At 46.3% G+C, this 15,742-nt stretch overlaps 1 protein-coding gene across 1 annotated transcript in view; it reads left to right on the top strand.

Moving 5' to 3' along the window:
• LOC139054408 (uncharacterized) overlaps positions 1 to 15,431 on the top strand; it is a 42,386-nt gene extending 26,955 nt beyond the window's left edge. Inside the window, exons 4-5 of the mRNA XM_070531348.1 lie at positions 14,911 to 14,985; positions 15,050 to 15,431. Of these exons, the coding sequence (XP_070387449.1) occupies positions 14,911 to 14,985; positions 15,050 to 15,100 (126 nt within the window). The 3' untranslated portion in view covers positions 15,101 to 15,431. The remainder of the gene's footprint in view (positions 1 to 14,910; positions 14,986 to 15,049) is intronic.
• The last annotated feature ends 311 nt before the right edge of the window (positions 15,432 to 15,742 follow it).

Genomic DNA, 15,742 nt, shown 5'->3' with positions numbered 1-15,742 from the left:
TCCACAATATACCGGCATTCCCATGCATGCCACAGCAGCGCAGCAGCGCCAGATTTCCCTCTAGGTAGTGTAGTGAGAAACTCTATGATGCCATACTGTGCAAAACCCATTTCCGGATGGATGGATGTTATGTGCGTCCCCTTTGGAACGGGGTGGTGGGTTGCGCCACCAAGCTCTTGCTACTATACTGCCTAATATTCTACCTAGGTTAAACAATAAAAAAGACACAAAAAGAAACACTATGAACTACCACGCCCAAATTTTCTGATCCCCTATTGCGAACTGTGCTTTTGTACGTCTCCGTCTTTTGTCGTTTTCCTACTTTTCTTCCACCAATCCTCCAGTCGCCTCTTACTAATGTCTATTGCGGACATGTTTGCTTTACCACTGCTCCCATAGAGTTTCCTACAAAGTAGTAGGAAACTCTATGACTGCTCCCTCTGAACCATAGAGTTAGTAGAACAAGGGCGCTATTCTGGACATTCCGCCATTTTCTTTGATGCGTGACGTAGGCGCCATAGAGTTTTCTACAAAATTACTAGAGGGAACTCTGGCGCTGCAGTCGTTGTCCTACCATGGGAATGATGGGAAGTACATGGATTTGTCTGATCTTCGTGCTTATGGATTCAAACGTTCTTATGGCTTTGTATATTACGCTGTATAAATCTTATTGTCATATATTTCAGCACAATCTATTATCTTCGAAGTGCAGAAGACGCCGGGAACGCGTACAATTGCTGTTAATTGCTACGATTGAGCTTGTCTATCTGCCCAAATCGAAACGCGCCAAGCGTCTCAAAGCACTGGCATGCCCGCGATAAGTTCATAAGTGCGTTCCATTCGCTTGTCGATACATGCACCCGTGGCTTAATAGTTTCAATATCAGGCTTCTGTACTAGTGTCCCTGTGTTCGAATCCTGCCGTCGGGCAATTTTAATGATGTTTATTTAATTATTTATTACGCAATAAACTGTTGAAAATGACGAGTTTACATAGTCACAAAGCCTTTTGAAGCCAAAAAGACGAAGTTTAGGCAAATCCATGTACTTCCCATAATTCCCATGCTAGGACAACCGCTCCCATTGTAGCTCACGTAGACACTAGCGCCACAGTTCCCTCTAGTATTTTGTAGGAAACTCTATGGTAGGCGCGACGCAAACAAAATGGCGCTGGTGGCCCAGTTTTGCTAACCATAGAGTTTCTCACTATAACACCTAGAGGGTAATCTGGCGCCACCGTCTATGGGAGTTTCTTAAGGGGGCACCGTGCCGTCATGGGAATGACGGGATATGTGTCTGCGAGGCTCCTGTTGGCTGGTGTTGTAAGAGGCTTCGTCTAAAACGTGGACATGGCTACGCAAATAACGCGTTTTCAAAGTAAAATCTTCATAAAATGTTTCCATTCACGCATATTACATCTTTACTCACCCACGATGCATGACCAAGGGCTCTATTCTGGACACGCATGGCGGCTGCACGGCCGCCATTAGCCGCCATGTTTACTCTCTGATTGGCTGTCGAAAGGTCACGTGTTTTGAAATTTGTGCCGGGAAGCGGAAGTATTGCAAAATGCAATTTTGCGTTTTCATCAAGATGACGAAACGTGACGTGGAGCTGCAAATGTTATGGACTAATACATTTTTTTGGTCCTTGGCAGATATATTGTGATGTTAGCGCTTCAAAAAGAATGTGAGCGGTAGCGTGCAGAAGCCAGTGCAATGCATCTGCAATTGCGCGAATATGTGGTGGCGATTCAAGATATGCGCCATGCTAGCTTGCTGATTGGCTGAAGGAATATCTCATGAGGAGCGTCACAGGAAGGGCTGTTTCGTAAACGTCATTTTGACGATGCGTGACGTTGCGCAGGGCCGCCATTGCTGAGATTTTCCGCCATAATTTTTGCTGCGACGAGCCGCGCGAATTATGCTAATGGGCAGCCATATGCAATGGCAGCCGAGAGGAATGCGTATCGCCACATTTTCCCCGTCGTTTGGCGCCACGAAAATCTTTTGTTCATAACGCGTGCTCATAGTATTTGCATCGCTCTCGGGTGGTGTTGGCATTTGTGTTTTGGGCCATCGTTTTTTAAAAGAACGCGTAAATACGAAATAATATTGGTTGAATATAGCAAACTTTCAGCAATGTTGTCCACTTTTCACTGCTGCATTTGTATTGTAATCGAGATTAATGCCTTTTCGCACAATCAAAAGTTATGACAACGGCCTTTTTCTAACTTACAAAAAGAAATGTACGCAAGGCGGCGCCTTGAAGTTTCCTCCCGCGGTGCGAGTAACCAGCGAAATGAACAAGAGATGGCAGCGCCGGCGCTTGCGTCGCCCTAGTGGATATCTCTGGCGCGCGCAACGCTATCGGTGATATTCGGCCGTTTCTAAGCCAGCCGAGTCGGGCTGAGTCACTTGCGTTTCACGAAATAGCGATAACGTGGCCTAGAACGTGCGCGCATCACCACTGGTAGTTCGCGTATGTTGTCTCAAGAAAGAAAACAAGCGCGTTGGCACGAACATGCGATGACTCATTCCATTTTCCAGGGACACGCATCCGAGCTACTGAAGCAGACGACGGCTTGTACGCAGCAGACGACGGAAGCGAGAAGCGTTTTCGACATAATAATCATACGCTTTGAGATAGCTGCTTTATTTTTACTGCGGAGGAAAACAGTTTTGCTTTACCGATAACGCTACATTCAGTGCCTTCATTTCAGTTTCTTAGGCGAAACGTCAAGTTGGCGTCACGTTACGTAAGCAAAACCGGGCCACCAGCGCCATTTTGTTTGCGTCGCGCCTACGTCACGCTCCGAAGAAAATGGCGGAATGTCCAGAATAGCGCCCCAAGCAAAGAAAAGCAGATGACCAGGGGCGCTATTCTGGACATTCCGCCATTTTCTTCGGTGCGTGACGTAGGCGCGACGCAAACAAAATGGCGCTGGTGGCCCAGTTTTGCTTACGTAACGTGACGCCAACTTGACGTTTCGCCTAAGAAACTGAAATGAAGGCACTGAATGTAGCGTTATCGGTAAAGCAAAACAGTTTTCCTCCGCAGTAAAAATAAAGCAGCTATCTCAAAGCGTATGATTATTCCGTCGAAAACGCTTCTCGCTTCCGTCGTCTGCTGCGTACAAGCCGTCGTCTGCTTCAATAGCTAGTATGCATGTCCCTGGAAAAATGGAATGAGTCATCGCATGCTGGCGCCAACGCGCTTGTTTTCTTTCTTGAGACAACACACGCGACCTACCAGTGGTGATGCGAGGACGTTCTAGGCCACGTTATCGCTATTTCGTGAAACGCAAGTGACTCAGCCCGACTCGGCTGGGTGAGAAACGGCCGAATATCACCGATAGCGTTGCGCGCGCCAGAGATATCCACTAGAGCGACGCAAGCGCCGGCGCTGCCATCTCTTGTTCATTTCGCTGGTTTCTCGCACCACGGGAGGAAACTTCAAGGCGCCGCCTTGCGTACATTTCTTTTTATAAATTAGAAAGAGGCCGTTGTCATAACGTCTGATTGTGCGAAAAGGCATTCATCTCGATTACAATACAAATGCAGCAGTGAAAAGTGGACAACATTGCTGAAAGTTTGCTATATCCAACCAATATTATTTCGTATAAACGCGTTCTTTTAAAAAACGATGGCCCCAAACACAAATGCCAACACCACCCGAGAGCGATGCAAATACTATGAGCACGCGTTATGAACAAAAGATTTTCGTGGCGCCAAACGACGGGGAAAATGTGGCGAAACGCATTCCTGTCGGCTGCCATTGCATATGGCTGCCCATTAGCATAATTCGCGCGGCTCGTCGCAGCAAAAATTATGACGGAAAATCTCAGCAATGGCGGCCCAGCGCAACGTCACGCATCGTCAAAATGACGATTACGGAACAGCCCTTCCTGTGACGCTCCTCACGAGATATTCCTTCAGCCAATCAGCAAGCTGGCATAGCGCATATCTTGGATCGCCACCACATATTCGCGCATTTGCAGATGCATTGCACTGGCTTCTGCACGCTACCGCTCACATTCTTTTTGAAGCGCTAACATCACTATATATCTGCCAAGGACCAAAAAATGTATTAGTCCATAAAATTTGCAGCTCCACGTCACGTTTCGTCATCTTGATGAAAAATTGCATTTGCAATACTTCCGCTCGAGAAATTGCATTTGCAATACTTCCGCTTCCCGGCACAAATTTCAAAATACGTGACCTTTCGACAGCCAATCAGAGAGTAAACATGGCGGATAATGGCGGCCGTGCAGCCGCCATGCGTGTCCAGGGGCCGAATCTTATAACGGTTCGGTTGGGGAACCGTTCCTTTGGCCTCACCTGATTGGCCAAAATTTTGATTACGTCACAGGTCGTCCGAAGCAGCGGGGCGGTATCGCAATTTTCGAATACGTCACGCATCTGTCAATCATCTTCAAAGCGAACCGGTCGTAGGAACCGGCGAAGGGGTTGTCCGCTTTGGGTTCCGTTGCTGTGGCTGGGCTGTTGGCTTGTGACCCCGGCCGCGCGCGCCGGTAGCGCGTCCCCGGAGACACGCGGGCGTCGCGCGCGCGTGCGTTGCTTGCTTCGGAAGCTATACTTGCCTTCGTCGTCTGCTTGGCGTTGCTCTTTCGGTGTCGACCACGGCTGGAAATGCGATACGCTTTCGAAGAAGTGACGAATAATGAGTTGCACCGCCCTTGCTGGCTTTCTAAGTAGACCTTTTGCAGGCTACGCTATCAAATGGAGGAGACTCGGGTGCAAGCGTACGAGTGGCCATTCCACGCAGAGGGAGGAATATTGCGCGCTGGGGTTCATTACGACCGGCCTGCAGCTCCCAGAGCTCAGTCGGACGCGAAGCATTCGTCGGAATTGCCTAGATCTCTGCTGCCGACATTGTCCATAAAGTTGCTGTTAGGCCGCTCATCGTCGAACAGGCAGAATGGACGGCGTAGGGCTGCATGATTGTTTTGTATATACTTTTGCAGTGCCGCGAGTTGCCCGTGCGTTTTGTGAATGGGGAAGCGTCCACCCCCCAGCGCCTCGGGCGACAACCGTTTCTGTTGTTGAGGGGTCGGACGGCCCGCGTGGTGTTGGGTGACGAGCCGAGGCGCGCGCCGCCGCGGGGGGCGCGGTGCAGAGGCGGAAAACGGATTCGGAGAACATGCTTTTACGCGGGCTTTGTTGACATTCCGCCGATGGTCATAATAGGGCCACGCGGACAAAGCTCGAGCGGGACGGTTGTATACGCGACGTTGTGGCGCCGGCTCTTGAGTCCCCTGCTAATTAGAGACGCAGCTGCTAGCAATGTTGACCACGTCTGGCGCGTACGGAGCGGGGGGTTCACGCCCCTACGCATTCGGGCGGCAGCCACGTGCATCTTGCTTTGAGCGCTGGGGAGAGCCCGCTTGGTGTCTTGTTACAACATGCAGTGCGCGCCGTAGAGAGGGGCGCGGTGCGCATGCGGAGGCCGCGTTCGGAGAATGTCGTTTTAAGAGCACCCGAGTCCGGATGCCGCCAGCGGTAATTATTTTTCTACCAGGAAAAACCTTGAGGGGGACTACGGTACGCGGTGTTGGGACACCAGCGCCCGAGACCCCTTGCTGGCTAGAAACGCCGCTGAGGTGCGAGATGGCCTCAATAAATCGTGCATGCCTGGCGTGTTTGACGAGGCCGTCACTGACCACGTGGAAATAGGAGGGGGAGAAGAAGATGTGGGAAGAGGGAAAACAGGGTGGTTTTCCAATAGATTCACTTATGAGAGTAAGCCCATCCCTTTGGGTTGTGGCTTAAGAAACTGTCAACTCTCATTGGCAATTGCTTCCGTGGGATGGGCTAACGACCCTACCGCCCTTTTTCTTTGTCTCTTTCCCCTATAACAATCGAGACGAGGCGCTTGTTCCTCAGTCTAGGCTGTAATCACTAAACCTGATAGAACAGTAAGACTCCGTACGATGCAACGCTAGTCTGGGCCGTAACCACTTAGTGGTAGAACAGTGAGACTCGGTTGGTCGTATGTAGTGACAGTTGTCCTAGGCTCTAACTTAAGAAAAAGTAGAAGAGTAAGGCGCTGTTTACTTGTGTGCTTTGTATCAGTGTTCTTTTGCTAACTCTGTATTTGACTGTGTAAATATTTCCGTTGCAATATATCTTCAAGTTTTGTTACCTCCAACCTGCCTCCTGCTTCATCAACGCCGATAAACACCTTGAAGAGACTTTGGTCGACTTCAAGGAGAAAAGAACAATCCAAAAACTTAACTGTTGCTCTCGCGTTGGCCGGTTGAAGGGCTGGGTCAGCTTTCCCGTGACCTCAGCTTCAAAGTCAGTGCCAAGGAGATATTGCATGGTGAGATCGAATTCCCAGTGCTATCGCCAGTGTGAATAGCTCGCAGATCGCCGTTCAGCAGTCAGAAGGGTTCAACCTAGGCTGGTTCAGCGCTTCTTTCGTTCGTCTGATAAAACTATACAGACAGGACGGGAAGGTATTGTGGAGCTCTCTTATTTGGTTGCCCTTTTTCCTCTAGTTCGGTAGTGCCATACTTTGTCTCTTCTCAATTTCACGGCACAGCGCGCACCGTCAGCACCACACTCTTCGATTTGACTTCGCGCAGGCAATGCAGGGCCCGTGTACCGTAATGTTCGATTTAAGTTCCATTGCTTCTATCACGCGACGCGCCGTGGGGCAGATCGCAGCGATAGCAGCAGCGCGGCGGCGAGCAAGTCATGTCTGAGCCGATGACGAAGGGCGAAAAAAGAAGGAAAATTGATATAGTCGGCTAGTAAACGTGTCCCTAAGAACCAGTTCACGGCTTTGTCGCGCTAGCTGCTTGAGAAGTGCTGGCAGTGCGTTCCTGTTGCATGCATTGTGCGAGCTCCTGGTAGCAGACGACATAGCGCTACGCTCTGCCAACTCATTTACGCTTACGATACACCTGTGGGCTGAGAATGAAAAAGAATGACATTAATAAATTATTTCTGCATTGCGTAAACGCCCGGCACAACAAGTTTATACTTCAAAACTTGGCGTATAATATTTAATTTATATTTTACATTTATTTAGCAAGCAGAGACATTCTGCAATTCCTCGATTAGCTCGTCATATAATGACGTACACTTCAGAGGTGGCACCCTCTCATCTATTGGTCGCGTACTCCCCTTCTTCCACCGCCGGCTTGGGAGTGGCACATCTAGTGACGTAAACGGCAAAGTGAACGGTTCGTATTCCGAACCGTTATAAGATTCGGCCCGAGAATACAGCCCAAACTCTAGAGGAAAAGCTGGGCCGGAAAAGCGGGAACCTCTATGGCGCCGCCCTGTTGCTACTGGTCAATGTGGCCAGCGCAATCACTATTGAAAGAGCTGAGAACAAGTACAGGTCACCTTATGCTTTGTCATCTAAAAACGCATACCTGATGGCTTTATGAAGGTGGTACGTTAATATGAAGTTTACAGAAAGCGATCGCTTAGTCCGTGACTTATGTAAATCACGATGTACGCATTCATGCAATAAAGGATGACGCGAATTTCGGTTTCGAATCTGTTTTTTGGATGCGTAGTAGTTTCGTTTAGGTTTGACATGCGATCGCGCGTCGACATCGGACGCTATGGCTCACTCGTGCCATATGTGCCACCGAAGCCCCGAAGTGGTCTGGCATATACCTTCACATGTAAGTAAACAAATGTATCTCCTTGTTGAGAATATCACGCGAGTAGGCAGCTCTTGTGGTACATCACAATCGTTTGAGAAGCGTCACAGTAGAGCATTTTTCTGCATGCGGAGCGGTGTTTTTATTTGCAGGTTTCCCTTCAGTAGGAAATTGCTGGACAGGCGGACCAGCGCACCGGAATTGTACTGGCGAATCCACAAGCAACTCAAAGAATCTGTTTAATTGTTGCACTTTGAACAATCATGCTTCTACAAAGGCCACAGCAGAAAAACAGCCTGATGCCGAGTATTTCTGTGCCACGAAGTAATCAAGAGGCGAGTGCCTAATGCGGACTAAATCGAGTGCATCGAGACTTAGAACGACAGAAAGCTGAGCTAGTTCGTGAGGATTCATTATGCAAAACAGAGGTGAGGCGTGCAGACAGGACACAAGAGTAGGGAAGTGGGCGGCGCTCGTGTTGTTTGCTTGTAAATACTCTACTCTTGTGTCCTGTCTGCACGCCTCACCTCCGTTTTGCATAACGAGTGCATCAACCCATATATTAATAACTTAGGCGTTTTATTAACTGTACAATATTTTCAACACTTCCTTGCATGTCATTTCATGTTGAATATCTTTTCTGGTCACAAATTTGTGCAGCGAATCTATTTGCATGATCGACTCCGGGCCTGTGGGACCGTTCACTTGCACTTGATGCTGAGTCTTTTACATGTATCCATAAACTGCAGGTATGCACATCAGATCCCTGCGAGCATTTTCAAAATTCAATTATTTTCGACAACAGGCACATATGCAATACTGACATAATCCCGAATACCACTATGCAGCTGGGACACATTTTTGTTGACCATACTCGCAGGTAAAATAAGTACATCATGTGGACAGGTCCAGCTCATTTTCCTTAAGTCAGTGTGTACAAGGGTTATGCAAAAATAATGTTTTTCTCGCGCACCGAATACTTTTCTGTAAAAGCAAGAGAACCCACCACGTTAGTGTAACTTATCTTGTGCATCACACTAATATGTGCTTTCATTTACCAAGTGAGATGATTTATTTTTATGGCTCATTCAGTCATATCACACTGCAAGCTGCATTCATCAATCTTCAATTGGATTTTGCAAATGTTTAATGAAACATGTTTCCCTTTTATGCAGATATGCAATGGCAAGCCCTTCCATGTGTTCCAAAAGTAAAATTTAAGCTCTAAAGTAAAGAAGATATTTCTAGTCAGAAACAAGCAAAATTGGTGACTGCAGAGTATCAGAAGGCCAAGGTACAGAAATTATGAGAAGTGTCGAATTATTTTAAGGAAAGAGTCGTATTTGAAAATGCAAGACTCTTTAGTGGAGGTCAAGCAAGTCAATATAGGTAGAATACTCTGCAAAATTATGCGAGTGAGGGGATGTCAAACAATGGGTAAGGAAATGCATTGTTTTTCTGCAAAACAAAAGCTGATTGCCATTACATAAGTCACTTTAGCATCATGATAAATTCAGAAATAAACCAAAAAACAAGACATGCAAAAATAAAAAACCATTTAACGATATTCCAGCAGAACTTTTTGTTGGGCTAGTTGGTGCATATTACTGAAGTACTACAGCGCCAAACAGATGACACAAGAAGAAGAGACACAGACGAGCGCTTATGTCCGTGTCTCTTCTTCTTGTGTCATCTCTTTGGCGCTATTGTACTTCAGCCATTTAATGATGCTCTCTCCACACTGGGATAAATAAAAACAAACACATCACATCTAATGTGGACATATCAGATGCCTTGTGAAACACTAAAGGAACAATTCAGTTTCGAGCTATGGCACTTGCCCCATATATATGTGGGGGGGCCTTGCACCAATAGTGATAGTTACCACTGCATTTAGAAATTGAAAGCATTCGTGCAGACAAGGATGATTCTTTATATTTTTGGCTACCACTTCAAATGCCTCCACCAAGTGTTACAATGCTGCACGCAGCCATACTAAGGATCTCGCAGCAACACCTGCAGGTAAAAAGCAGAAGCAGTCAAAGTGCTGGTGTGTTCTGGACACTATGTTTGAAAACTTTTAGGCAAGAAGAGTGCAAGAAGCAGACATAACAACTGCATTTATTTCCATAATTCCCCATTTAAATGGCCTTTTCTTTTTGCTTAGAATGCCTACGCCTAGCCACAGCAGCTCCCTCATACAGACTCCGCAAGCCAAGAGGCCGTGGAGGCAATGTAGGTAAGAGGCAATGAGCAATAGCACTGGTATCGACATTCATCTAATTTCTTTTTATTTCGTTTAGGCAGCCAGCACACCTCGAACAGCCACCTTGACTGCGGGTGTGTCACCCTAGTCGCCAAGGAAACATTTGAGGGAAAGTGACAGGCAATGTGAACAGCCACTTCTCCATGTAAACAATACTCTTTCTCTCGGACGACTCCTACGCCTCGCCACGCCAGCGCACTTGTGCACAAAGATGCCGCAGAGGCACGTGCAGGTCAGAGGCAAGAAGCAGTAGCACTGGTGTCGACATTTACCCAATTTCTTTTTCTTACACTGAGGCAGCCAGCACACCTCGAACAGCCACCTTGACTGCGCGTGTGTTAGTAGATTCCTGTTGTACATATGCTCATAATAAACTTCAGTAAACTTGAACTTCATAATAAACTTGAAGGCAAATGGGACATTGATGCATTGTATTTTTGAACATTTATTGTACACATACAATATATGTTATACTTTTCAGTGCTACAGAGCGTATTTTGAAGCTTCCCCCTATATTTTGCACCTTTAATTACGTATGTGTTGTGTAGCCCTCAATGCAGTTCATGTTGTAGCAGCTGCTTTGTCTGTGTATCGCACATTGGCTTAAGCTCTTGATATCCACATACTTCTCTCACATATACAAAATAAAGTTCTATGTAGTCCTCAGTGTTACAACAAAAAATGAAAGTAAACAATCCGATCGTGGAATTGTGTTTATTAGTGTTTCCTACGACAGTTACTGACAAGTTGACAACTTGAACTGGTCAATCGGTCCATAGCCTCCTCTATTTTTCAAAAATAAAGGAGGCTATGATCCGTCATGGCAAGGAATTGTATGTATACATAAAAAAGGGGGTATGTGTGTGTTTGTAGTGGGGGTATAGGATTAGGGCGGTACGAAAAAATGTACAAACACCGTCCTCTAGACCCATTCCGTTAAGGTACCGTAACAAAGCGTATTATGCATAAAGTTCATACAACCAACTCTGATATTACTACAGACGCCAGGCGACGCGAGCTACATTCGTCATGATGCATTCGCGACTGCACCGGATGCCCTCCACATTATTCTCGTTAATCGTGCTCACTGCGCTGAGGCAAAAGAAAGATCATGGGCACAGGTGCCTTTAAAGTATCTCGACCTTGCGAGGCACGGCTGCGCGTGCCAGGGGAGCTGTCCGTGCGAACACTCCCTGGCACACACCTGCCTCTGCGGCCCCAACCTACGTACCGTTCTGCTTCGAGCTTTGATCCCCCCACTGTCCCTCGGGTGCCCTGGAGTTCCTGCGCCGCCTGCTCTACTATCATCTCAAGTGCTCTCCTGAGACTTCCGTTTGTCAGTTACATGTGCCCTACAGCTGGATCATTACTTATAATAATAAAAAACCCGATCTATCGTCACGACGATAGATCGCGAAAGCGGCTTTTGCAACATACCGCGCCCGTGCGAAGAGAATTACGGAACGCCCAAGGAATCTGACCACAGCTTCGAGCTCGTAACGTCGTCGAGTGACACTCCTGCAACAGGCGTGACCGCTGAAAACCGCATACCGCCGGAAACTTGAACAGGATCATCCCTCGGTTGCATAACTGCCAGCTGTACGGCCAACATGGACCACACCCACACCATTTCGCAACATAGAATAAGGAACCGACTTATAAAGCCCAAACACACGGCTGCACGCACACATCACGACACTACAAGCGAGACGCCATGCTGCTACGCTGCTACGGTTCCCGGATTAAAACTGACTACTGTCACCAAGTCTAGCAAGCGTCTCAGAAGCTGGCAACCTCGGCGCGTAGCAACATGGCGGCGCTACAGAGGCTCTAGCCTCTGTAGCGGCGCTCTTGCGGTTCCTGATTTTAATGCATGGGGCCTATGGGTAGCTTGTCCTCTAGAGTCAGTGTTGTAACTCTATGCTCTGAACCCAAGGGCTTCAAGGAGGCCAGTGGTGCCTAAATCGACCGCTGGGTAGACGTCTTCACATTCTAATAAAACATGCTCCGTAGTTTCCCTAGCTTTACCACAGCAAGCACACGCTTCTTCTTCCTTCTTATATCTCGCTTTATAGGTGCGTGTTCTAAGGCATCCTGATCTCGCTTCGAAAAGTAATGAGCTTCCCTTTGAGTTATCAAAAATGGTTTCTGTCCTGATGTCGTTTTTTCCTCTTTTTCCGGATGGATGGATGGATGTTATGAGCGTCCCCTTTGGAACGGGGCGGTGGCTTGCGCCACCAAGCTCTTGCTACTATATGCTGCCTAATATCCTACCTAGGTTAACCAATGAAAAAAAAAACACTATGAACTACCACGTCCAAATTTTCGGATACCCTATTGCGAACTGTGCTTTTGTACGTCTCCGTCCTTTGTCGTTTCCCTACTTCCACCAATCCTCCAATCGCCTCTTACTGATGTCTATTGCGGACTTGTTTGCGTTACCACTGCCATAGAGTTAGTAGAACAACTCTAGAGGAAAAGCTGGGCCGGAAAAGTGGGAACCTCTAGGGCGCCGCCCTGTTGCTACTGGTCAATGTGGCCAGCGCAATTACTATTGAAAGAGCTGAGAACAAGTACAGGTCACCTTATGCTTTGTCATCTAAAAACGCATACCTGATGGCTTTATGAAGGTGGTACGTTAATATTAAGTTTACAAAAAGCGATCGCTAAGTCCTTGACTTATCGAAATCACGATGTACGCATTCATGCAATAAATGATGACGCGAATTTCGGTTTCGAATCTGTTTTTTGGATGCGTAGTAGTTTCGTTTAGGTTTGACATGCGATCGCGCGTCGACATTGGACGCTATGGCACACTCGTGCCTTATGTGCCACCGAAGCCCCGAAGTGGTCTGGCATATACCTTCATATGTAAGTAAACGAATGTATCTCCTTGTTGAGAATATCACGCGAGTAGGCAGCTCTTGTGGTACATCACAATCGTTTGAGAAGCGTCACAGTAGAGCATTTTTCTGCATGCGGAGCGGTGTTTTTATTTGCAGGTTTCCCTTCAGTAGGCGGACCAGCGCACCGGAATTGTACTGGCGAAGCCACAAGCAACTCAAAGAATCTGTTTAATTGTTGCACTTTGAACAATCATGCTTCTACAAAGGCCACAGCAGAAAAAACAGCCTGATGCCGAGTATTTCTGTGACACAAAGTAATCAAGAGGCGAGTGCCTAATGCGGACGAAATCGAGTGCATCGAGACTTAGAACGACAGAAAGCTGAGCTAGTTGGTAAGGATTCATTATGCAAAGCTGGTGAGGCGTGCAAACAGGACACAAGAGTAGAGAAGTGGGCGGCGCGCTCGTGTTGTTTGCTTGTAAATACTCTTGTGTCCAACTGTCTGCACGCCTCACCTCCGTTTTGCATAACGAGCGCATCAACCCACATATTAATAGCTTAGGCGTTTTATTAACTGTACAATATTTTCAACACTTCCTTGCATGCCATTTCATGTGGAATATCTTTTCTGGTCACAAATTTGTGCAGCGAATCTATTTGCATGATCGACTCCGGGCCTGTGGGACCGTTCACTTGCACTTGATGCTGAGTCTTTTACATGTATCCATAAACTGCAGATATGCACATCAGATCCCTGCGAGCATTTTCAAAATTAAGTTATTTTCGACAACAGGCACATATGCAATACTGACATAATCCCGAATACCACTAAGCAGCTGGGACACATTTTTGTTGACCATACTCGCAGGTAAAATAAGTACATCATGTGGACAGCTCCAGCTCATTTTCCTTAAGTCAGTGTGTACAAGGGTTATGCAAAAATAATTTTTTTCTCGCGCACCGATTATTTTGCTGTATAAGCAAGAGAACCCACCACGTTAGTGTATCGTATCTTGTGCATCACACTAATATGTGCTTTCATTTACCAGGTGAGATGAGTTACTTTTATGGCTCATTCAGTCATATCACACTGCAAGCTGCATTCATCAATCTTCAATTGGATTTTGCAAATGTTTAATGAAACATGTTTCCCTTTTATGCAGATACGCAATGGCAAGCCCTTCCATGTGTTCCAAAAGTAAAATTTAAGCTCTAAATTAAAGAAGATATTTCTAGTCAGAAACAAGCAAAAATGGTGACTGCAGAGTATCAGAAGCCCAAGGTACAGAAATTATGAGAAGTGTCGAATGATTTCAAGGAAAGAGTCGTATTTGAAAATGCAAGACTCTTTAGTGGAGGTCGAGCAAGTCAATATAGGTAGAATACTCTGCAAAATTATGCTAGTGAGGGGATGTCAAACAGTGGGTCAGGAAATGCATTGTTTTTCTGCAAAACAAAAGCTGATTGCCATTACATAAGTCACTTTAGCATCATGATAAATTCAGAAATAAACCAAAAAAGAAGACACGCAAAAATAAAAAAAACCATTTAATGATATTCCAGCAGAACTTTTTGTTGGGCTAGTTGGTGCATATCACTGAAGTACTATAGTGCCAAACAGACGACACAAGAAGAAGACACACGGACATAAGCGCTCGTCCGTGTCTCTTCTTCTTGTGTCGTCTGTTTGGCGCTATAGTACTTCAGCCATTTATAGATGCTCTCTCCACACTGGGATAAATAAAAACAAACACATCACATCTAATGTGGGCATGTCAGATGCCTTGTAAAACACTAAAGGAACAATTCAGTTTCGAGCCATGGCACTTGCCGCATAGATGTGGGGGGGCCTTGCACCAATAGTGATAGTTACCACTGCATTTTGAAATTGAAAGCATTCGTGCAGACAAGGATGATTTTTTATATTTTTGGCTACCACTTCAAATGCCTCCACAAAGTGTTGCAATGCTGCACGCAGCCATACTAAGGATCTCGCAGCAACACCTGCAGGTAAAAAGCAGAAGCAGTCAAAGTGCTGGTGTGTTCTGGACACTATGTTTGAAAACTTTTAGGCAAAAAAGTGCAAGAAGCAGACATAACAACTGCATTTATTTCATTAATTCCCCATTTAAATGGCCTTTTCTTTTTGCTTAGACAATGCCTACGCCTAGCCACAGCAGCTCCCTCATACAGACTCCGCAAGCCAAGAGGCCGTGGAGGCAAATGCAGGTAAGAGGCAATAAGCAATAGCACTGGTATCGACATTCATCTAATTTCTTTTTATTTCGTTTAGGCAGCCAGCACACCTCGAACAGCCACCTTGACTGCGGGTGTGTCACCCTAGTTGCCACGGAAACATTTGAGGGAAAGTGACAGGCAATGTGAACAGCCACTTCTCCATGTAAACAATACTCTTTCTCTCGGATGACTCCTACGCCTCGCCACGCCAGCACACTTGTGCACAAAGATGCCGCAGAGGCACGTGCAGGTCAGAGGCAAGAAGCAATGGCACTGGTGTCGACATTTACCCAATTTCTTTTTCTTACACTGAGGCAGCCAGCACACCTCGAACAGCCACCTTGACTGCGGGTGTGTTAGTAGATTCCTGTTGTACATATGCTCATAATAAACTTCAGTAAACTTGAACTTCATAATAAACTTGAAGGCAAATGGGACATTGATGCATTGTATTTTTGAACATTTATTGTACACATACAATATATGTTACACTTTGCAGTGCTACAGAGCGTATTTTGAAGGTTCCCCCTATATTTTGCACCTTTAATTACGTATGTGTTGCGTGGCCCTCAATGCAGTTCATGTTGTAGCAGCTGCTTTGTCTGTGTATCACACATTGGCTTAAGCTTGTGATATCCACATACTTCTCTCACATATACAAAATAAAGTTCTATGTAGTCCTCAGTGTTACAACAAAAAATGAAAGTAAACAATCCGATCGTGGAATTGTATTTATTACAGTGATTCC

The sequence above is a fragment of the Dermacentor albipictus genome, chromosome 1 (genome assembly GCF_038994185.2).
Source record: "Dermacentor albipictus isolate Rhodes 1998 colony chromosome 1, USDA_Dalb.pri_finalv2, whole genome shotgun sequence".
Classification (NCBI taxonomy): domain Eukaryota; kingdom Metazoa; phylum Arthropoda; class Arachnida; order Ixodida; family Ixodidae; genus Dermacentor; species Dermacentor albipictus.
Note: the sequence above shows the minus strand (reverse complement) of the source record. Positions and strands in the feature narration are given on the sequence as shown.